The 23,329-nt window shown below is 38.6% G+C and overlaps 1 protein-coding gene across 13 annotated transcripts in view; it reads left to right on the top strand.

Annotated features, from left to right (window-relative positions):
• Positions 1-23,329, top strand: part of LOC138760976 (astrotactin-2-like) — a 1,981,947-nt gene that overhangs the window by 1,869,053 nt on the left and 89,565 nt on the right. The window contains exon 22 of one of the 13 annotated variants that reach the window (XM_069932494.1): positions 9,821-10,076. The exons of the other annotated variants lie outside the window; for them this stretch is intronic. Coding sequence (XP_069788595.1) covers positions 9,821-9,842 — 22 coding nt within the window. The 3' untranslated portion in view covers positions 9,843-10,076. Of the gene's footprint in view, positions 1-9,820; positions 10,077-23,329 lie in introns of those variants that run through there. 13 annotated transcript variants of the gene reach the window in all.

Genomic DNA, 23,329 nt, shown 5'->3' with positions numbered 1-23,329 from the left:
GCTGTAAAAAATTATAATTAACCAAACTATATCGCACATTAATTAATTTCATAACACTATCAACAGACATATTCAACCATTCCTCCAAAGATAATGTTATAGATAAATCCTTCTCCCATTTGTCCTTCATTTTGTGTACATCAACCTTAGTCATCTTTTCCTGTAATAACGCATACATTTCGGAAATAACCCCTTTCTTTCCCTTATCAGCAATTAATATCTCAAATTTAGTTTGACCAGGTAACACCAATTCTCATCCAAAATTTTCTAACAATAAATCTCGAACCTAATAATAAACAAAGAATTCTGTGATATTCCCAAATTTCTCTTTAAGTCTAATAAAAGAAAGAAACATATCTGCTTCAAAACAATCCTCAACCTACTTAATGCCTTTCATTTCCCAATCTTTCAGATAGGGGTTGTTAAGAGAAAATGGAATTAATTTATTCTGATATAATGGTGTTTTCATTGAAATATTACCTTTAATTCCTATAATCTGGTCCTGTTTATATCAAATATCTATTAAATGTCTCAATACTGGCAGTTTTACTTCTGCAAAAGACAATAATTCCATTTATATATAAAATGATGTACTTTATTCTCAGATATCTGATCTAATTCCACCTTCGTCCATACTGGCCGTTGATCAATGTCAAACATCCTAATGATAAATTTTAGTTGCGCTGCTTCATAAATAATTCTGAAAATGCGGTAATTGAAGTCCACCTAAATCAAACCTCAATGTCAACTTCTGCAGGGAAACTCTCGACAACTTAGTTTTCCATAGAAACAAATGAATTACTTTATTTATTTCCTTTAAAAAATTTCCTTGGAATAGCACACTGAAAAAAATATTGAACACGAGGATATATATTCAATTTGATACAATTTACTCTTCCAATCAAAGTTAAAGGCAAATCTTTCCATCCATTTATATCAAATTTAATCTTATTTAATAATGGTACATAATTTAAACCATACAGATTTTGATATTCTCTATCTACTATTACGCCTAAATATTTAATTTTATTAGACCATCTAAACTTCGTAAGCTGTTTACAATCTGAATAATTTTCATCTGATATCGATAATATCTTGCTTTTATCCCAGTTAACTTTATAACCCAAAATTACTCCATATTGATTGAACAAATTTTGTAATGGCTCTAAAGAATTTCTAGGAAAAGATAAATATATCAACACATCATCTGCGAACAAATTAATTTTATACTCCTGTTCATCCATTTTAATTCCCTTAATATTAATATTCTGTCTTATCGCTTGAGCCAATGGTTCTATAACTAATCCAAATAAGGTTAGTGATAATGGACAGCCCTGTCTAGTCGATCTAGACAAATTAAATGCAGGTGAAACCTGTTCATTCATCACCACCTGGGCATAAGGTTTGGTATATAATGCCTTCACCCAACCAACAAAGAATGGTCCAAATTTAAATCTTTCTAACACTTTAAATAAAAAATTCCACTCAACATGGTTGAAAGCTTTTTCCATGTCTAGCGCTACTATCATTGGTTGGTTGAGTTGCCGTCTCGAAGCATTAATTATTGTAATCAATTTATTAATATTATCAGCTGAATATCTATTCTTAATAAAACCTGCTTGATCCACATTTACTAATTAGAAAATTAGCCAATCTATTCGCTAATACCTTTGCTACAATCTTATAACCCACATTCAATAAAGATATCGGTCTATATGAAGCCACTTTTAATGGATTTATATCCTTCTTTGGAATGACTGTTATTAATCCCCTTGAGAATGATTTTGGAAATAACCCTGTTTTTTAGCACTTCTGTGTATATAGGAAGTAACAAATCATAAAATTCTTTATAGAACTCCATTGTAAATCCATCTTCTCTTGGAGATTTCCCACTAGGCATAGATTGCAATACCTCCTTAAGCTCTAAATCAGTAAATAGACTGTTTAATTCCTTAATACCTTTTTCATTTAACAAAGGTACATTTTAATTAGCTAAAAAAGATTCAATCTGTTCAATATCCTGAGTCCCCCTAGATATGTATAAATCCTGATAAAATGTATGAAATGTATCATTAATTTCCTGGGATTATATGTTATCGTTTAGTTTCTCTTTATTGCATTGATTGTCCTAGACACTTGTTCAGTCTTCAACTGCCAAGCTAGAACCTTATGGGCCCTCTCACCTAACTCATAATAACGGCATTTCGATCTTTGAATGGAATGTACAAAATCTTGTTCTTGATTTTCAGTTCTCCTCCAGTTTAGAACCTACCCCGGAAATGGGTACAATGGGGAAAAGAAAGTGGCTTGACACGGCAAGAATTTCTGCAATTATTCAAGAAATACCAGATATGTGTTCATCTTAGTTTCATTAGGAGTATAGTTTTGAAAGCTAATTCAGATTAAAAGTCCAAATACCAGGGGATACAAACTGGGAAGTTGGATGGAAATTTTGTCACAAAAGCTTATAGATTTGTGGAATAAATTATTTGAGATGGCTGCTGGAATTTCAGAATTTTGTTGGTCCAGCTTTACATTCAAAGGAACACGAAACAATTCCTGTTTGCAGAAATGTGTAAGATTTACGTTTCATATTTTTCAACAACATGGTACACTTTTACCCCTACTCCCTTGCCTAAGAACCTACCCAATATTAGTCAATTGGCTATCAAAATATAAGTACCACATAGTTCTTTTTGGGATTGTTCAAATGTAAATCACAAGAATGCATACTAAAATGGACTATTTACAGTAAGAGCCCTTTTTTACCAGAATTCATGCAACTGGCAGCCTCAAGCAAACAGCAAATAAAATTGCAGAAAATAAATAGACAAAATATACAGAGATTTAAATTTGTGACATGTTGGCATTAGTTCGCTAATCACGCAACACATCGTCTCAAGCAACCGTAAATTTTACTTATCTGGCATCTGCCAATCCCCCTAATCCAGGAATTTTTACTGTATTTTGTTTCTCAAATTAAAAACAATCTATTTCTTTAAATCATTATATTGAAATGTTCATTTTATTTTGAGGAGGCAAAGTCTTATATTTTCTTCAAGATCCTGAGCAATAAGTTGATCATGCAGCTGACTTTTAAAAACAACAAATATTTTAAAGATGTAATATAGATGATACTGAATTAGATTATTCACTGACATCATTTGACAGTGGACTGAATTAAAAAAAACTGAGGATGAGAAATCAAAAGTTAAAGCAGAAAAAGCTGCTGTGACATGAGCTCAACATCCCCTTTATCCCCAAGACTACAAAACAAAGGGAGAGGTGGAACACAAGAATTGCAGATGCTGAAATCATGAGTTGGATGGAATCAGCAGGTTAGACATCATCCATGGAGTGAAATGGGCAGTCAACGTTTTGGGCTGGCATCCTTTTTCAAGAATCAAAAGACTACACCTGCAAGGGGTGCATCCTTGTTAAGGAACAGCAACTAGAGCTGAATGACCTCAGGATCATTAGGGAGGCAAAGCCTGTTACAGAGAGGAGCTTCAGGGAGACAGTCATCCTTAAAGGAAGGAGACAGGTAGCTGGGTGATTGTTATGAGAGGGAAAGGGAAGAGGCAGTCAGTGCAGAACACCCCTGTGGCCATTCCCTCAGCAACAAGGATACTGTTTTGAATACTGTTGGGGGAGAAAATCTACCAGGGACCAGTCATGGTGGTCACATTGCTGGCACAGAGGTTGGCCCCTCACCTCAGAACAGAAGGGGGGAAGAAGAGGAGAGCTATGGTATTTGGGGTCTCATTGGTTAGGAGAGCAGATAGGAGGTTTGGTGAATAAGAATGAGGCTCCCGGTGGTATTTTGCCTCTCAAGTGCCAGGGTCAAAGAAGTCTTTAATCAAGTTCATAGCATTTTGGAGGGGGAGGGCGAACAGCTAGATATTGTGCTCTACATGGGGACCAATGACATAGATAGGAGTAGGGATGAGGTCCTGAAGAGGGAATATAGGGAGTTAGGAAATAAGTTAAAAAGCATGACTTCAAGGGTGGTAATCTCAGGATTGCTGCCTGTGCCACATGCCAGAGAGGGTAAGGACAGGAAGTTGTGGCAGATGAATGGGTGGCTGAAGAGTTGGTGCAGGGGGCAGGGATTTCTGGACCATTGGGATCTCTTCTGAGGAAAGCCTGACCTGTACCAAAAGGACAGGCTGCACCTGAATTGAAGGACTAATATCCTGGTGGGCAGGTTTGCTAGAGCTGTTGGGGATGGTTTAAACTAGTTCAGCAGGGGGTGGGAATCAGAATGTGAGTGAAAAGATTAGGGTAGAAGGACAAAAGCATGATGCTATGTGCTCTAATTTGGTGAGAAAGGACAAGCAGCAGACAAAACATAAAGGTAGCCAGTTAGAGGGGTTGAAATGTGTCTATTTTAATACTAGAAGTATTAGGAATAAAGGGGGTGAGCATGGATCAATCCATGGAACTACGATGCTGTGGCTGTTATTGAAACTTAGTTGGAGGCAGGGCTGGATTGGCTGATGCAGGTACCAGCGATTATGTATTTTAAAAGGAATAGGAAGAGAGGTAGAAAAGGAGGGGGGTGTTGGGGGGGGAAGTGGAGAGTAGCTTTACTGGTCATGGATAGTATCATGGCTATAGAAAGGGAGGATGCTGCAGAGGAAGTGTCCATTGTGTCGGTGTGTGTGGAAGTCAGAAATAGGAAGGGAGTAGTCTCTAGGTCCCCTAATAGCCCTCGGGACACCAAGGAGCAGATAAGCAGGCAGATTTTGGAATGGTGCAGGAAATACAGGGTTGTAGTTATGAGTGATTTCAACTTCCATAATATTGACAGGCACCTCCTGACTGCAAGAGGAATGGATGGGGCTGAATTTGTCAGGTATATACAAGAAGGATTCCTGACACAGTATGTGGTCTGATCAAGGAAAAGATAGGCCAAACTGGAGAATGAACCTGGTCAGGTGGAGGACCTCTCGGTGGGAGCAGCATGTTGGTGAAAGTGACCACAATTCCTTTAGCTTCAGCATAGCTATGGAAAAGGATTTTAAAAAATGTTAAATTCAGGAAAGGCTAATTTTGAAAGGATGAGACAGGAACTAGCAAGAGTAAATTGGAAACCGATGTTTAAGAGTAAAATCACAGAAGAAATGTGGAGGAAGTTTAGGGACCATTTTTCAGGGGTGAAGAAAGATTTGTCCCACTGGGACAAGAAAAATATGGTAGGAACAGGGAAATGTGGCTGATTAAACAGGTCAGGCAAATAGGCAAGAGAAAGAAGGAAGCATATGTTAGATATAGGAAGCAAGAAGGACTAATGAGAAGTTTATGGTATCCAGGAAAGAGCTTAAGAAAGGATTTAGGAGAACTCTGAGGGGGCATGAGAAGGCTTTGGCATGTAGGATTAAGTAGAAACTCAAGGGGTTCTATGCATATGTGAAGAACTGAAGGATGTCGAGAATGAAGGAGGGGCCACTAAAGGATAAAGGAGGTAATGTGTGCCTGGAGGCAGAAGAAGTTGGGGAGAACCTAAATTAATATTTGTATCAGTATTCACAAGAGAAAAGTACCTTGATCACGGTGAGGTCGAAATTGAACAGACCTGTATCTCGGACAATGTGGAGATAGGAGTAAGTGTTGGATCTCCTTAAAAACATTAAGATTGATAAGTGCCCAGTCCCAGACATAATATATCCCAGGCTGCTGTGGGAAGTGAGAGAAGAGGTAGCTGGAACAGTAGCTATGATCTTTGAGTCCTCTTTGGCCATAGGGGAGGTGTCAGAGGATTGGAGAATGGCAAATATAGTCCCCTTTTTTAAAAAAGGTAATAGGGAGAATCCTGACAATTATAGACCAGTGAGTCCTTCGTTAGTGATGTACAAACTAATAGAGAGGATTCTTTAGGATAGGATCTATGAGCATTTGGAGAAGTACAGTCTACTCAAGGATCATCGGCATGGCTTTGTGAAGGGAAATTCATGCCTAACGAGCCTAATTGAGTTTTTTCAGAAGGTAACAAAAGAAATTGTTGAGGGTAGGGTGGTAGATGTGGTCTAGATGGATTTTAGCAAGGCATTTGTCAAGGTCCCCCATGAAAGAAATTCAGAAAGTCAGGAGGCACAGGATTAATGGAATCTTGGCTGAGTGAATAAAAAAATGCCTTGTAGGAAGAAAGCAGAGAGTAGTAGTGGAAGGGAAGTATTCTGCTTGGAGGTCAGTCACTAGTGAAGTGCCACAAGGATCTGTTCTAGGACCCCTGCTCTTTGTGATTTTTATAAATGACCTGGATGAAAAGGAAGAAGGATAGGTCAGAAAATTTGTGGATGACACGAAGGTTGGAGGAGGTGTGGATGGAACTAAACCTTGTTGGAGGTTACAAGACCATGTAGATAGGATGCAGAGTTGGGCATAAAATTGGCAGATGGAGTTCAATCTGGATACGTGTGAGGTGATGCAAACCAGAAGGCCGAATACAGGGTTAATGGTCGGTTACTTGGTAGTGTGGATGAACAGAAGGACCTTGGGGTTCAAATCCATACAGGTTGATAGGATAGTTAAAAAGGCCGATGGGATGTTGGGCTTCATAATGGGGACTGCATTGAGTAGTGAGGTCATGCTGAAATTCTACAAATCTCTGGTAAGACCACACTTAGAGAATTGATTTCTCTTCTGGTCATCTCATTATAGGAAGCATGTGGAAGCTATGGTGCAGAGGATGTTGCCTTGATTAGAAAACAACTCTTACAAGGCAAGATTAGCAGAGGTGGGACTTTTCTCTTTGGAGTGTAGAAGGATGAGAGGATACTTGATAGAGGTCTACAAGGTTATGAGAGGTTACAAGGTTATAGGGTGGACAACCAGTGCCTGTTTCAAGTGCAGGAACAGCAAATAAAAAAGGACATGTGTTCAAAGTGAAGGAAGGTAAGTTTAGGGGAGATACCAGGATGTTTTTTTTTGCAGAGTTGTGGATGCCTGGAAAACCTTCCCGGGTTGGTGGTGGTGGCTGAAATATTAGGGGCATTTAAGAAATTCTTAGACAGGCACATGGAGGATTATGGGATAGGGAGGGATTCATAATTTTTAAAGGAATATATGAGTCGATACAACACCAAGGGCCGAATGGCCTGCACTGTGCTGTAGTATTCTGTATTCTGTCTCAAAAAGAATCCCAATCTTAAATGTTGAGTGTCCATTTCACTCGATGGATGCTGCCTGACCCTCTGAGAAGCTCCATCCTTTGAAGTTATCTTCATGAGCCGCTGCCACAAGTATCATTAAGGACCCCCATCAACCTGGTCACAACCTCTTCACACTGAGGAACTGAAATCTGAAGTCCAGCACCTCCAGATTCAAGAACAGGTTTTATCCAACATCTATCAGGCTCTTGAAACCCCCCCCCCCCATGGTACCTGAAACATACACAACTCTGAGACAGCCGAGAAGATCCGACTATATACTACACTATTCAATATACTATTGAAACACCACTTTATTTTCTTGCACTACCTGTAATAGTCAATATTTTTCCCTCTATACTTTATCTTTATTATCTCCTTCAGTACTGGGTTAATTTAATGTATACGGTGATTGTTGTACTACCTCAGGTAACTGTTTAGCTGAATCAAGTAAAAACTTCAGACACGTGTACCTTGCACTTATGCATTAGACAATGAACTCAAACTCTTTGGTTAAACAAATGAATAACACTGTTTTATCAGGCAATGTGGAACTACTTCCTCAAAATGCCAAACACAATGTTATAAACTTGCAGCACCATATAAACACTTCATAAAAATGTAATGATAACCACATTCACAAGTGCTTGTATACACTTTAAGCATTGCTCTCTATATATAACATTGATTGTTCAAAATCAACCAACATAATTTCTGTTATGAAGATATTCTCAGTTGAATATTTTAGAGGAACTCCGACTAGACTGAATATGAATTTCCCCAGCTGTGTATGTCCATTGTTAAACTACCTCCTCTGACACTGCTCTCAATTTCACACATTATCTCCTCTTCATATGTAACAGCAGGACAAGAGATGAGCCAACTAATTTAGCAGATTGGCTGGAATCTATCTGACATTTCAAAACTCAACTCTCAGAAGCCAAAAAGAACAGGTCTGTTCACTTTCACCATAAACAGGTTAATTTGAAAGGCAACCAGTTGGAAACAGGAAATGGTGGGAAGGAAGTTTGGTAAATTTGGTACCAATGGGCAAAATTCTTGCTTGCTGATTTTGATCTGATTTCCAAATCCTACAAATAATCCTAAAAATAGCCAAAAAAATCATAGTCCAAACTATAAGGATAGCACTGTCAGATTTACTGTAACAGCAGTGTCGCTGTGGGCACAGACCCGGGAGACCAGAGACACAGCTCTGATCTGAAGAGTTTAACCACCCAGTCTTAATGCCGGCAGCTCTATTCAGGTTTTAAACAGTCTGTTAAAGGTGCCAACAGTGTTTATAAATAAAATCCTGTAAAGGCAGAGGTCTCTGCCCAAAATCATAGCGTCTGTGCTCAGCAATGGCCACAAGGGTTGCAGAGTCTGGGGAGCAGTGGCTTGGCACAGGGCACGATACACAAGGAGAACACCACCTCCCTCCTGTTGAGAAGGAGGTACAGAGGAGATGACCATACAGGGAGGGTGACCACGGCAGCGAACCAGCAAAGGACTCAGCTGCTAATGGACCCACACAGACTGTGGGCTGCTGGAAATCAGGAAATTTGAGCCGGGATTTGAGAGGGTGCTGAGGGCAAGAAGGGCTCCCGAATGGCCTTGGCCACTGAAAGCTTCCTGATCATGTCAAAATTTTGGATGTGGAGCTGGGGTTGCTGATGGATCGAACAGGAGTCTGTGTGGCTGCAGAAGCTGCCGGAGCACTAGAGATGAATCCATAGACATTCAGTGACTCTGAAGGAACTCTCTTTTGCTTCTCTTCCTCTCTTACTGTAAGGGGCGCTAGGCTTCACTAATAGCAACTCTGCCTTACATATATAATGACATGTTCTGTACTGTGACATGACAATAATTAAATCTTGAAAAGTAGTAAAGATTTTGGAAATCTGAAATAAAAATAGAAAATTCAGGAAATTCTCAGATTAGATAGCAATTTGTGCTGAGAGAAATAGTACTGATGCTTCAGCTTTATATTTTATAACGATATTAGGAGGACACTTCTGTGTAAATTAGATCATTGTATCATTTTTTAACATTAATTACAAAGATTTTCCAAAAATATCATAAATGCCGCTTAATGCAAGGCAACAATATTGGTCATTGCTTTTCCAAAATTTTGTGTCTCAGGCCAATTGGAGAGCATATTCATGTGTGTGGGAGCTAATGCTTGGAACCAATTTAGTGTTTTTTAATGGAATTGCATACTATGCTCCAAGTTTCTTGTCAGGTATTCTGGTTCCTGTTATTTTTGTATTCTTAATGAGGTGCACCATTTTGTGTACGTTTCTTGGATTTGTTGCTGAGGGGAAAAATTCTGCACAAAACACTTTTAAAATCAGCCTCATGTCAAGCGCTGGAGCAAAGGGCCAGCTTATTTAATCTCTGCTCATTGAATGGAATTACATGCCAGCCCTAAGGAAACAATGGTGTTGCCAACTTGTTAGTATTTCTGAGTATCATTAACATGGGACTATCTAAATAATTACTTGGCACATATCATCTATCTGTTGATTTATTACTGACCTAAAATATTTCTCTCTTCTTAATAAATTGAAGGGAACAACTGTTTTGACAACTGTTTTGTATCCATAACTGCACATTAGTCTCATAACATAAAATAATGTTTTGAGTATATAATTGATTTTTTTTTAAAGAAAGAAAACTCATTCTTTATGACCTGCAAGAATATGGCGTTGCTAATAGAATGGAGAAAGGCACTTGCAAAAGAAAATGGTCGGATATTAAACATTGATGTACTGACACAAGGTACTGAGAGGATTAGAGTGTTTACCTCTGCCAGGATCAAGTTGGCAAATTGGAACATTACAAACCAATTCAAGAGAGTTATTGGTATTTAAAATGGATTGTCCTATTGTTTGGAAGCTTTGGCACTGGATATTATATTTCTGCTTCCATTCATTTGTTAAATAATGTTAATTGGGACATCAATGGTTTTTCAAAAGGGTCTGCAGAGGAAAGATAATAAAATTAAAATAAAAGCATTTGTGTCATGATACTTCAATGGATCTTGGGTGATGGTCTGAATTTTATTCCTAATTGCTGTGTTTTTCAAATTGCCGTCCAGCCAGTTCAGTCTGTACTACCTCTCAGTGCATTTCCATCACCCAGTTTATTTCCCTCTAATTTATTCTCTCTCTCATACCCAACAATGACCATCTACCCTTCTGAATCTCCAGCCACACACCTAAGTACAATATACAGCATTTGCTTAACTTATCACCCAGCAGGTCTTTGGAAGATGGGAGAATTCATATGCAGATCCCACATGGACAATCGAGCCCAGTTCATTAAAATTGTGTTCCACCAAAGATGTAATGCTACTTTTTGTCCACTACTTAAAAGTAAATCATAATGTTGACTTTAATCTAATGGTATGGTTCACAAGGGGGAGCTAAACAACCACTTCTTGAGAGCTAACAGGTCAACGTATCTATTGGTTAAAGAGGACAAAGAACTTACTGAAAATTGACCACTTACTTGCAAATTATTCATAACAATGTGCAGTTTCCAAAGTTGCAATATATTTGTAGATTGAGACTATAACCAAGTCAGGTTCACTTTTTTTCAGCTTATTAAGTTGCTTATGTGTTGTAACTCGTGCCAAATGATGCAGATCCTATGATGTTTTGCCATTAAATAGAGATGTTCAAACAAGCGACTTCATTCCTCAAACAGCAGAGTTATGCAGTTTAAAAGACAATAATGAAGAACAGGTCTAGGTGTTCATCATCAAAGCTTGTCTTGTATATATTTTAAACCAGAAACTAAGTGAAGCCACCTCCCACTTGAATCTTCTGACTGACTAGCACTGTTGATTCTCTTTTTTTGGAATATATTAGTTCCAAATGTTTTATTTTTTTTTTAATTTAGGCATACAGCACGGTAACAGGCCCTTCTGGCCCATGGACCCGTGCTGTCCAATTGTATCCAATTAACCTACAACCTTCATATGTTTTAAATGGTAGGAGAAACCAGAGGAGGAAACCTATGTAGAAAAGGGAAAACATACAAACTTTTTTTTTTGTAGGGAACAGTAAAATACTTAAATCTACAAACAATTTTTGAAGTAAAAATACTATGCTGGAGAAAGTCAGCAGGTCAAACAAAGATACATAACCAACATTTCAAGCTTGACCGTTTCATCAAGATTTGATGAAGGGCTGAAGCCTGAAACATTGGTAATGTATCTTTAGCTTTGCTACATAAAATACACTGTTTGACCTGTTGAGTTTCTCCAACATTCTGTTTTTCTTGCAGACAGTACTCGATTCTCCGCTGAATTTCAAAAGGAAAAGGGGGTGAAATTAATTGAATTTTTTTCAGAGAGAGAGAGAGAGTGTGTGTGTGTGTGTGTGTGTGTGTGTGTGTGTGTGTGTGTGTGTGTGTGTGTGTGTGTGTGTGTGTGTGTGTGTGTGTGTGTGTGTGTGTGTGTGTGTGTGTGTGCGTGCGCACACGCGCGCATGTGCAGTTGGGAGTGAAGATGAAAGCTTCAGAACAATTTTGAACAATTTCCATAAAGCAAAGCAATCTAATTATTGGCCATGCCAACTAATATTCAGGCATTCCATCCAAACACTGGCCTGTAGCCATTGGCCCCAGGCTGTCTAATTTTAACATAACCATGAGAAGAAAAAAACACACAGGAAAGTTCCAGATGTCTGGAAAATGCCACCACATGGTGATATTGCCTTCTCTACACTTCGAACTCTTACTGAAACACACCAATGGTGCCCAAGCATTAAATTGCACAAGCACCTAATATCTCAATGATTGTTTCACAGATCACACCCATTGTCGGAGATTGTGATCATATTTGAAAACCAGATTTAATTCTTCTTCGATGTAAAGTTAGCATTTGCACCAACCACTTCAAAGAGACTATAGTAATATTTGTTTAAATTTATAAAAAACATATTATTGTAGGTTTAAAACATACCAATATTTTTCATTCATTCAGATGATGTGTACAGTATAAGCAATTATTGTCCATCCCTTAATTTTTTTTCACTTGTGTAGGTCAGAGGCAGGTGACAATATGGCAAATGGCCTATCTCCCGACTTCCCAAACACTTTCTACCAGCTGCAAAGCAAAATTCAGGCATTTGATAAAATACCTACTGGAGCAAGACTGGGAACTCTTCCACCAGGAAGGACAAGGGCAAACCAGCACTTGCATGTTCCCCTTTAGTCCCACTATATTCCTTCATTGATGCTGGGTCAAAAGCTTGCAATTTCTAACTCAAGAGCAGTCCAGAGTGTGATGGTTCAAGGTGGCTCAAAGCCATCTTCTCAGTGACAGTTCTGACTTAGCATTAAAAGTGTGACTGCACTCAGTGGAGAGTTTTCCCACAAGCCCTCATTGATGTCAGCCTTCCCCAATCAGATTACATCTTGAAGCTCAGAACAATCACCATTACCTTCTGTCTGGCATTCTGCCCTTAAATTGAGTTTTAGGACTCAAGCTATGATGAGTGTTTCCAGCAGAACTCAACTTCAGCTCAGCAGGCAAGCTCTCCTGGTGGAACACCAGGCAATGCCTTTCATCAACTTTGATGGCAGGCTGATTGGTATGAAGGGATTTGGCCTGTTTCATATGGCTGAAGCCTACCTGGATTTTCCAGTTTGGCTGGGTGATTTTTGTATTTCAGCTGAAAAGCTGTTCCCCGCTGGATAATTTTTTTCTTAAGCTCCAACATGTTCTTTTTCTCCATAAATTTCCTGTTGGATGTGGTTCCAGGATTTGCACTTGAAACTTTCTTTATATTTCCCATTGACTTTGAAGCTCGGAACTGCAAATCTCTTTTTAAAGTACTTTGCTCTGGTCTCTGTAAAGAATATGAACTGAGTTTAATGGCTTTGAGCTGGAAATTCTTTCTCCTTTCAATTCTTTTTTTTCCCACTCTTTGAATTTCCTGTAGATTTCAGATTTGCACTTGCAGGCTCCCACATATTGTGCCTTCTTGTAAATTATTATTTGATCATTTTCTTACAGACCGAACCACTAAATATGAACAGTATAATTAAATTTCAGACAGCTCATTAAACTAGTAATGATCTCCACTGAAAATACTAAAATAATAGACATGTCCCACTGCGTGGAATGTCATTGGCATGTAGCTCTAGCTACTAGAAATATTCATGACCCACCAATACTATTCAGCAAAGCAGACCATTTCCCATTTAGTTAATGTTTAATGAAAAGCATATTTTAAAAGTAGTTGTACATAACACTCAGTTTCACTGTCTGCTGTATGCAGTTGAAGGGTACCATTAGCATTGCTTGGTCAAGGTTGAATTGTACAATTTGTTGAATGCTCTATTGCATGTGATGGTGTTTACAACACTAAGTTAATAGCTTTCTGCCTTGAAATCTGTAAATTTCATTCGGTGATCACATGACACTTGTATTTGTTATTTACTGGTAACTGATGTCAGAGAATGTTTAATTAGTGTTTTTAAAATAAATCATTCTTTTTTTTTCCTCTTTCTGTGTACAAAGAACAATTCAGAAATGGGCACCATAAAATAAACCACAAGTGTTCAGTGGATGGAGGCAAGAACTTTATATATATTTTGCCTCACTCTGCTTTGTGAAAATTATAAGCTAACTGAAAGCCAACCTACTCCAAAAAATAATTTATGATTTTTGAAGGCCTTATATGAAGCCACTCATGGATACTCTCATGGCTATAGTCAAGACCTGTCTTAATAATCCAAGAATAACATGACTTCAATTCTTTCTGGTGAGTCTGAAAAATTAAATTGTTTTAAATAAAATCTGGAAATAAAAAACAGTTATAACAAATATTGACAAAGATGAGAGATCATCATATAAACTATAAGACAATAGGAGCAGAAATAGGCCATTCAGCTCATCGAGTCTGGCTGCCATTCAATCATGAATTGATCCATTTTCCCACTCAGCCCCACTGCCCAGCCTTCTCCCCATAACCTTTAGGTATTTTTTATGGAGGGCCTTTGCTTTGAGACCAGCTCCATCTGTGGAGAAAAAAATTTAATTTACCTTTTTATAGAGCAGCTCTAAAAGGCTGCTTCAGCATCACTTTTATGCTTAGCAGCAGCTCAGTGCATCCTCTGGAGCTGCTCTAGGTGGGGTGACAGTTGCCGTGGTGCCGTCCAGCATAAATACACAATGAGCAATGGGCAATTTTGTTACCCATAATTGCCCAGGCAGCTGGAACCATTCTGGAATATACAGAGGAGTTCCAGTTGCGTGTGAAATTATGGGTAAGTAAGTCAGCCATTGATCATTTTCACAGTGTTTATATTTCACTCTCACTCACCTGTTAGTACTTGGTTCTGGATATTGCAAATCATCAGTGAAAATACTCATCATCGATGTGGCCGCCACCGCCACCGGCCACCGCACTTTCGGGACCCCGGCTTTGTGATTCTGACCCATTGTGACCGGGAAATTGAGAAGGACGAATGAGCGGAGCAGCAAGACTGGGGTCCCTAAGGTGCGGCTGTGGGTAACGGCGGTGGTCACACCGATGATGACTATTCCGCGATACTCTGGCATAATACGTTCACTAAACAGTCCTGGGTCACGGGCTGACAGCATCATCATGATGTCATCAGCCCACTTCTATCCAGCCACTTGCAGTGGCTGAACATTTAAGGAGCAAGGAGGAGTGCTCCGCTCCACCTCTGACACAAGCCTACAGAAAGATCGATGTCTGTGCCTTGGAGCTGCTCACAGACCATTTACAAATGTAAGGTTTGTGATGTAAGTGCGGAGAATCTCCGCCTTTACTTTCAGATTTTTTTGCTTTCTAAAAGGGTCTTTTGATGACCTGGCTAATCAAGAAACGATCAATCTCTGCCTTAAATACATCCAATGATTTGGCCTCCACAACCACCTGTGGCAACAAATTCCACAGATTGTGAACTCAGCTAGACCTCATTCTTGTGCACTCATTGGCCCCAATATTATGAATTTTCAATCGTCGTTTGACCTGATTCACTAATTCACTCATTTGGAAACATTGGCTGGATTGAATAATGTCTTTAGGGCATGGAATGAAGCAGATGAAGCAAAAATGCTATCATAACCATTGGCAAAAATCTTGGCTATAATTGTAATAAGACAGCAGATATTCCCTTTTACTTCTTTACATCAAAGAAGGCCAGTTGAAGTATCTCTGGGGAGGCAATCCATTAGTCCCATGCATCCACTCAGTTCAATGCACTCCTGCATGTTATTCAAGAATTTTTTATTGTAACGTAATAAAACAGAAAATGTGATATTACACAAAATTTCCTTTAGTCTACCATAAGTTAGTCAAAGATCACTGTCAGCAAAAATTGCCCAGTGCCTTTTACACCCAGAGAAAGAGAAGCAAAAGAGAATCCCCCATTCACTGAATATCCTTAATTTCCCCTCCAGCACTCCCGCAGCCACTACAGCCACACAGACTTCAATCCAAACCATCAGCAACCCGAGCTCCAGATGCACACCTCTGACACAATCAGGAAACCTCCAGTGCCCTCTTGCATTCTTGTTCCGATACCTTGTACCTCCTCTGCCAGTCTTGAGTCTCCAGCAATCCGCAGCCTGGTGTGAGTCCTATGACTCCAGTTTCCAGCAACCCACTACCTGCGTGTGTTCCTCATCTCAGGTCACCAACAGCCTGCCACCAGTGTATTCTTCAGCTTCAGAGCTCCTCACTGATCTGCCGTCATGATCACTGTCCCGTGAGTCATCTCCTCTGCTTCTCCTTCTCAAACAGGGGGGAAAGTCTCTCCATTTTCTGGTGTCCTATGTCAGCCCTCTACTTCCCCAATGTCTGCAACCCCTCATGGCCACTGGTGATCATAGGCTCCACCATCTGGGGCCTAGACTGCAGAGTCACAGAATTTTAAAATAAACCACTGTCAGCTCCTTTAACAGGCTTGTACAGATCCAATGGGAGTCAGACTGGGAGGTTAGACCCCAGGGGGGAGTGCTGTGACTTCACTCCCTGCTCTCCCTGGATCCACACCAACAGTAGCACTGCTGTTAGAGCAGTGCCAGCAGCACTGCCATTTCTTTTTTTGCATACTCTCTCACACATGCCTGTCTACATCTCTTTGATTCCCTTTACCATCAACCTGTGCAAAGGAATATCTTACAGCAGACAATTAATCTAGCAGGATGTCCTAGGGATTTGGAAGGAAACAAACATCTGGTGGAATCTCATATCATCGTGGAGGGAACTTGCAAACTGAGCACACATCACCCTCGAGATCAGAATCCAGCCCAGGTGCTCACAGCTGTGAGAAAGCAGAAATTATAGATTTCATACCGCGCATCAGAAAGTTAGAAACCTTACAATCACTCCCACACAATGACCCAAAGTTTACTTTAATCCATACCTAATCCCGAAGTAATCAATGACATCTTAAATTACTAGTGAGCCAGAGGGATTGTGCTACCTGCTCAAGTAGGGAAAAGCCTGGAGATGATAAACTAACATTCCATTGTCACTGGACGTTATTGAAGAGTTAATGTCACAGCTCACAAATGTATCTTTCAAATTGAAGTGTGTGTGTGTGTGTGTGTGTGTGTGTGTGTGTGTGTGTGTGTGTGTGTGTGTGTGTGTGTGTGTGTGTGTGTGTGTGTGTGTGTGTGTGTGTGTGTGTGTTCATCTTTGATCAATTAGGCTTATGACCTGCATTTAAGGGAGAAATCTGCATTACACCAACATCTCAAAGTCAAGTCCTTCGTACAATACTTTGTTAAGAGCCCAAAGAACCCCAAAATCCAGGAGCAATAGATATTCACCACGACAAACAGTTAAACAAAAGTTGTTTTAATTATCTTTAAACATGAAAACAAAATCAAACTTTAACTTATCTCTATTAACTTAACTAAACCTAACTTAACCCCCTTCTAATTCTAGGCATACATGTATGTTATGTGTGTGTAAATGTAAGAAAAGTTATTTGGTTCACAGTTCAATCTCACTTTTCCTTCTTCCAAGTTCTCTGGTTGCATGCAATTCTTATACTGTTCAAAGAATTTAACATGTATAAAGTTCACCAGGCTTTGGTTCTCGAAAGGTAAATGCTTACCATTCAGGAAGGTTCTTGTAGGGTTTGCAGAGAGAGATTTGTTGTTCCAGGATTTCCACAACTGAGGTACCACCATTAGTCACCTTAATGTCTTGCTGATGAATGTGCCCCATCAGGGTTCTCCAGATGATAACCTCTTTCTTTCAGGCTAGTACAGAGTTCCTTTCTGTTCCACTTATTCCAAGAGAAACATCAGACAGATAGAACTTCCAGCCATCCACTGCTCTGGAGCTTTTCTGTTTCAGTTCCAACAAGCTTCCTGGCTTGTACTGTTCAGCTGCATTCAGTGTCACACACATTAGCTGAGAGAGTTTGTTACACCCCTCTCTCTCTCTCTCTCCCCCCAACTCAGACTGCCAAAAAGTCCATGTGACTCTCTCACTTGCAAAACCCCTGTCCTTCTCCAGCAAACAATAGGAGTCAGTCTTCTTGGTCAAGCTGTTGCTTTTAGGTAAACAAAACCCAGGGGGTAACCTTTCTATGCACTCTGTCAAATCCCTTGCAAAGAGTTTTTTAACTGCCAGTGTCTCCTCCTTGTTGCTTTAATGATGTCATTTCAATTAGCACCTACTTGTGAAATGTGCATAGCATTCTCCATAGTTTATGTAAATTCACTGAATATGAATTCTTCAGTATTTCAAATAAAATCTGTTTTAAAATGTGTGTATGTATGTAACCTACTCTAATTTTACCAAACTCTCCCAATATTTATCTACATTACAACATGCAGACAAGCAACCAGACATAACACATATACAGACAAAAAATATATATGCAGGACAAGTACTCACAAATACAAATAAATAAATAAATAAATACTGCTTTATGAATATGTAAGTTGGGATGGTTAGTATAAGCAGTTCCTTTGGGCATTCAGCATTCTCACTGCCCATGAGAAACATAACTTAAGAGTCATGATGCAATGGAATGTAATCATATGCTCTGGTTTTCCTCAGCATAGATTGAAAAAGAACAATCTTTGGCTGGTACAAAAGAAAAAAAAACTCTTCATTTTGAAAGATGAAGTAGATATATGTGTGTTGAAATCCCTGCACTTTAGTTGTTGAAAGAGTATTAAGTTCAGTTCGACTGCTTATGTTCAATCATCTCCCTTTCATTAAATCTCTGAGCCAGATATTCTGAGATTTTATAAAATTGTTCAGGGAATTAAATGTCCCTGAATATTTATCTTTATTTTAACATTGCAATTACCCAGCATTATTTATTTGTTATATATATTTCCTTCCAATTTCCTAAGCTTCAAACAGAACTATAATTTGGAAACTAGGAATTAAGACAACAACTATCCTCTTTCCAAGACAAATATAAACATGCTCAGACATCTACTCGTTCATTGTTAACAACTCCAGGGACGTGCATTGAGTTTCCTGCACTACATTTCAAACCCACTCGTGCCTTAAGATAACAATTCAGCCTACAATAAATGACAGGAGAAATCAAAGGAAAATAATGCAGTAGCTAATGATGGATCCATTCAGTGTGTTATAGGAACTATCAATATTATATCAAGTCTTTTTAGACTGATGGTTCTTAGGATCATGTTTTGGTTTGTGTTAGATGAATGAGATCCGACTCGCCAAGCCAAATAGCGCCTTTGGAAGACTACACAAAAGAGTCTGGAAAACAACCAACTGAAAAACCTCACAAAGATTAGCCTCATAAAGAGCCGTTGTCATACCCACACTCCTGTTCAGCTCCGAATCATGGGTCCTCTACCAGCATCACCTACGGCTCCTAAAACGCTTCCACCAGTGTTGTCTCTGTTCCATCCTCAACATTCATTGGAGCAACTTCATCACCAACATCGAAGTACTCGAGATGGCAGAGGCCGACAGCATCGAATCCACGCTGCTGAAGATCCAACTATGCTGGGTAGGTCACGTCTCCAGAATGGAGGACCATTGCCTTCCCAAGATCGTGTTATATGGCGAGCTCTCCATTGGCCACCGATACAGAGGTGCACCAAAGAAGAGGTACAAGGACTACTTAAAGAAATCTCTTGGTGCCTGCCACATTGACCACCGCCAGTAGACTGATATCGCCTCAAACCATGCATCTTGGCGCCTCACAGATCGGCGGGCAGCAACCTCCTTTGAAGAAGACCACAGAGCCCACCTCACTGACAAAAGACAAAGGAGGAAAAACCTAACACCCAACCCCAACCAACCAATTTTCCCTTGCAACCGCTGCAACCGTGTCTGCCTGTCCCGCTTCGGACTTGTCAGCCACAAACGAGCCTGCAGCTGACGTGGACATTACCCCTCCATAAATCTTCATCCGCGAAGCCAAGCCAAAGGAAGATGAATGATATCTCGACAATTTGCTAAAGTAATCGGAAGTTAGCCAGGCTTAGTTCTCTGAAGTACTTTTTAGCAACTCCACTTGCAATATGTATGGGTTTCAACCCTGGTTGGAGATGAGAATGTGCTTGTCTGTGATTTTCTTTTATGGCTCTCTCCTCACCAGGAGTTGCCAAAGTTGGCCTACTGGAAGCAATGACTTTGGCTACAGAGGACTTCTACCACCCTAAAGAAAAGCCTAACCTTGTAAGACAGAGGAAGATGCACAGAAACTATTGGGAGACTAAATTGACAGGGTTGGAAAAAGCACAGTCCTCTGCCGAGTTGTGATTGGCAAGATGGGAATAAGGAGAACTCTACTGGAGTCCTCCTCTGGAGAAAATACAGCCAGTATTGTCACAACTATCAGAATCAGAATTTATTGTCATGAACATGACACAAAATTTGCTTTTCACTGCATCATCACAGTGAAAACCTTTATATAAACCTTATTTCAAAATAAATAAAAGTAGGGCAAGAAAAGGAAAAAAGGCAAATTGAGTTAGTGTCTGTGATTCATTGATTATTCAGGAATCTGATGGCAGAGAGGAAGAAGGTGTCCTTGTGCTGCTGAGTGCTCAACTTCAGGCTCCTGTACCTTTTTCCCAATGGTAGCAGAGTGAAGAGGGCATGGCCTAGGTTATGGGGGTCCTTGAGGATAGAGGTTCTTTCTTAAGATACTGCCTCTTATAGATGTTCTCCTTCAGTAAAGAATAGTGCCTCTGAATACTTGGGTATTCTGTCGGTGCTTTGATTAATTGTTGTCTTTGGGCAGTATGAGCTGGTGGGCTGGAAGGGCTGCTACCATCTCTTTCTTTCTTTTTATACTATTTGACCTGATTCAATATACTTAAGTGTGCATATATAGTATATTTACGGAATGCAAAATACAAATGGTAAATTACAAAGCTTTAGCCAATGTTTACCAATCGTGAAAAGCAAAATCAGGTAAAGAAAGTTGAGAAAGATGATTGGACAGAATAGGACATGAAAAAGAAAAACCAACATAGTTTCTGAACTCTCATCGTCTGTCTGACAACCAGATTGTCAAGTGATTTATTTTAAGAAAAAGCAAGTGAGCATCCGAGAAGTGCTGAGATAGAAAACATTTTTAGCAGAATTCAATTCCATTGTTACCCATACTGGTTGGTCCACTCGATTATGAAAATGTAACTAAAACATAAGGTTTCACATATTGACCGGCCAATAATAAAATCTGAAATTAGATAGTGCCATACCTCTGTTACTTTTGGAATTTTGAAGATGAACTTTATTTAGACAAGGGTGCTTACCCTTCCATATATATAAGATAATATAGCCAAATCAAGTGAATCAAAAAAACAATTTGGGTTTGAAAATTGTTACAGATTGAAAAAGATATAAGCATTTTGGTAAAATATTCATTTTAATAGAACTAATAGGACCAACCAAAGATATAGACAGGGCCACCATCACATTAGAGACTATTTCACGTTTTAATAAAGCAAGGAAATCTTCTTTCAAAAGATACTTATGATTCTGTGTAACTGTAATACCGAGAGAGGTACATTGATTTTTCAGTCTTAAAAGGGAGACTAGTGTATACTGACACAGGAACATTCAAGCAGAAAAGTTCACTTTTATGCAAATTTAATCTATAACCTGAAAACTGACTAAATTTATAAAGTAGTGATAGCATGGACGGTAAGGAAGTGTCAGGGCTTGATATAAAAAGCAAAAGATCATCTGCATAACGGGTAACTGTATGTTCAATTCCCTTCCTACAAATCCCTGAAATATCCTCACACCTTCAAAATGCAATCACTAATGTCTCTTTGGCCCAATCAAAAAAGTAATGGACTTAAAAGACACCCTTGGCAGGTTCCCCATTGGAGATTAAAAGGCTGTGACTGTTCAAAATTAGTAAGAATTGAAGCTGTAGAGAATGAATAAAGGAGTTCAATCCATGCAAAAATAACATGGGCAAAAATTCAATTTTTGTAAGATTGCAAATAAATATTTCCATTCCACCTGAGCAAAGACTTTCTCTGCATCTAAAGAAAGAACACATTCAGAAACTACACTAGGAGATAAATACAAAATATCCAATAATTGATGTATATTAATAAAACCAGTCTGATCTTTAGAAATGATTGATGGTAGAATATTCTCCAATCTAGGGGCCAATACTTTGGACAAGATTTTAACATCAACATTTAATAAAGAAAAGGCCCTGTACTAGGATCACTCAGTGGATCTTTACCTTTCTTTACTATGAGATATATACATGCTTCATTAAAAGTTTCTGGAAAAATTACCTTGCTTAAATGAATCAGATAACACAGAATTTAAGTGTGGTGAAAGCAATTGAGAAAATTATTTAAAAACCTCCATAAGAAACCCATGAGGTCCTGGAAATTTTCCTGATTGCAATGCAGAAATAACAGTAGCTATTTTGTCTTGCAATATAGACTCATCTAATCTTGCTTGGTTAATCAAAGAAAGTGAGAGTATATTTAATCAATCCAAAAAACTGTTCATCAAACTGCTATCATCTGGAAATTCAGAAGTATAAAATCAGTAATAAAATTTGCTAAGTGTATCATTTATCTTGGAATGATCTGTAGAGGTGTAACCATCATCCATTTCAATCCTTGTAATTTGTGGCTTGGCTTCAAAACGTCTCATCTGATTAGCTAAAAGCTTCCCAGATTTGTCACCATGAATATAAAACTGATTTTTTTTTTCAAAAGTTGGCGTTCAATCAGATACATTGAAAAGAAGTTATATTTAGTTTAAATTTCAACACATTTTTAAAATAAATCAGCATTTTTAACTTGAGCATATTGTTGATCTATTTGTTAATTTGATTAATTAATTCTAATCTCTCTTTATTGGCCTTCTTTTTTATGTTCACAGTATAAGAAATAATCTGTTCCCTGGGAAAAGCTATCATAGCATCCCAAACAATCAAAATTGAAATTTCTAACAAAGTTTTTGTATTAAAGAAAAAAGTTATCTACTCTTACATAAATTTCATCAAGTCAACTGATAGAAAAGTCAAATTGAAATGCCAATTTTTTTATTTGAAGGAGGCCAGGAAAGGTCATGGATAATTCCACAGGGGTGTGATCTGATATTACTATACTCTGATAATTACAAAAACAAATCAATGGGATCAATTGATTATTAATAGCTAATTCAAGACAAAGTGTGATGAATGCCTGAAAAGAAAGGATACTCTCTCCTACTTGGATGAAGAAAACACCAAATGTCAGAGATACCATAATCTGATAAGAAAAAAATGAATTAATGAGGAAGATTTACTTATTGTAACAGGATAAAGGGATGAACAGACCAAAGCAGAATCTAACCAACAATTACAATCCCGACCTAGCACCAGAAAGTATAAATTCAAATCTGGTAAAGAGAAAAAAAACAATCAAAAAACTTTTGGGGCCATAAACAATACAAAAACTATCATTTTATTATATAATTTCCCCAAAACAATAATATAGTGACCATTTGTATCAGATGAACCACTATGATGGACAAAAGGAATACTTGGATTAATAAGAATTGACCCCCCGCCCCCCCGGCTTTGCCTGAAATGAAGAATGAAAATGTTTCCCCCTTCACCTTGTCATAGGATGAGAATTATCATGATTGTGAATATGTTTCTTTTTAAAATATAATTGTGGCTTTAAGTTAATTAATATGCAAAAA

Source organism: Narcine bancroftii, chromosome 1 (assembly GCF_036971445.1).
Source record: "Narcine bancroftii isolate sNarBan1 chromosome 1, sNarBan1.hap1, whole genome shotgun sequence".
Lineage (NCBI taxonomy): Eukaryota > Metazoa > Chordata > Chondrichthyes > Torpediniformes > Narcinidae > Narcine > Narcine bancroftii.
The sequence above is the reverse complement of the archived record's forward strand: the minus strand, read 5'-3'. Positions and strand labels throughout refer to the sequence as shown.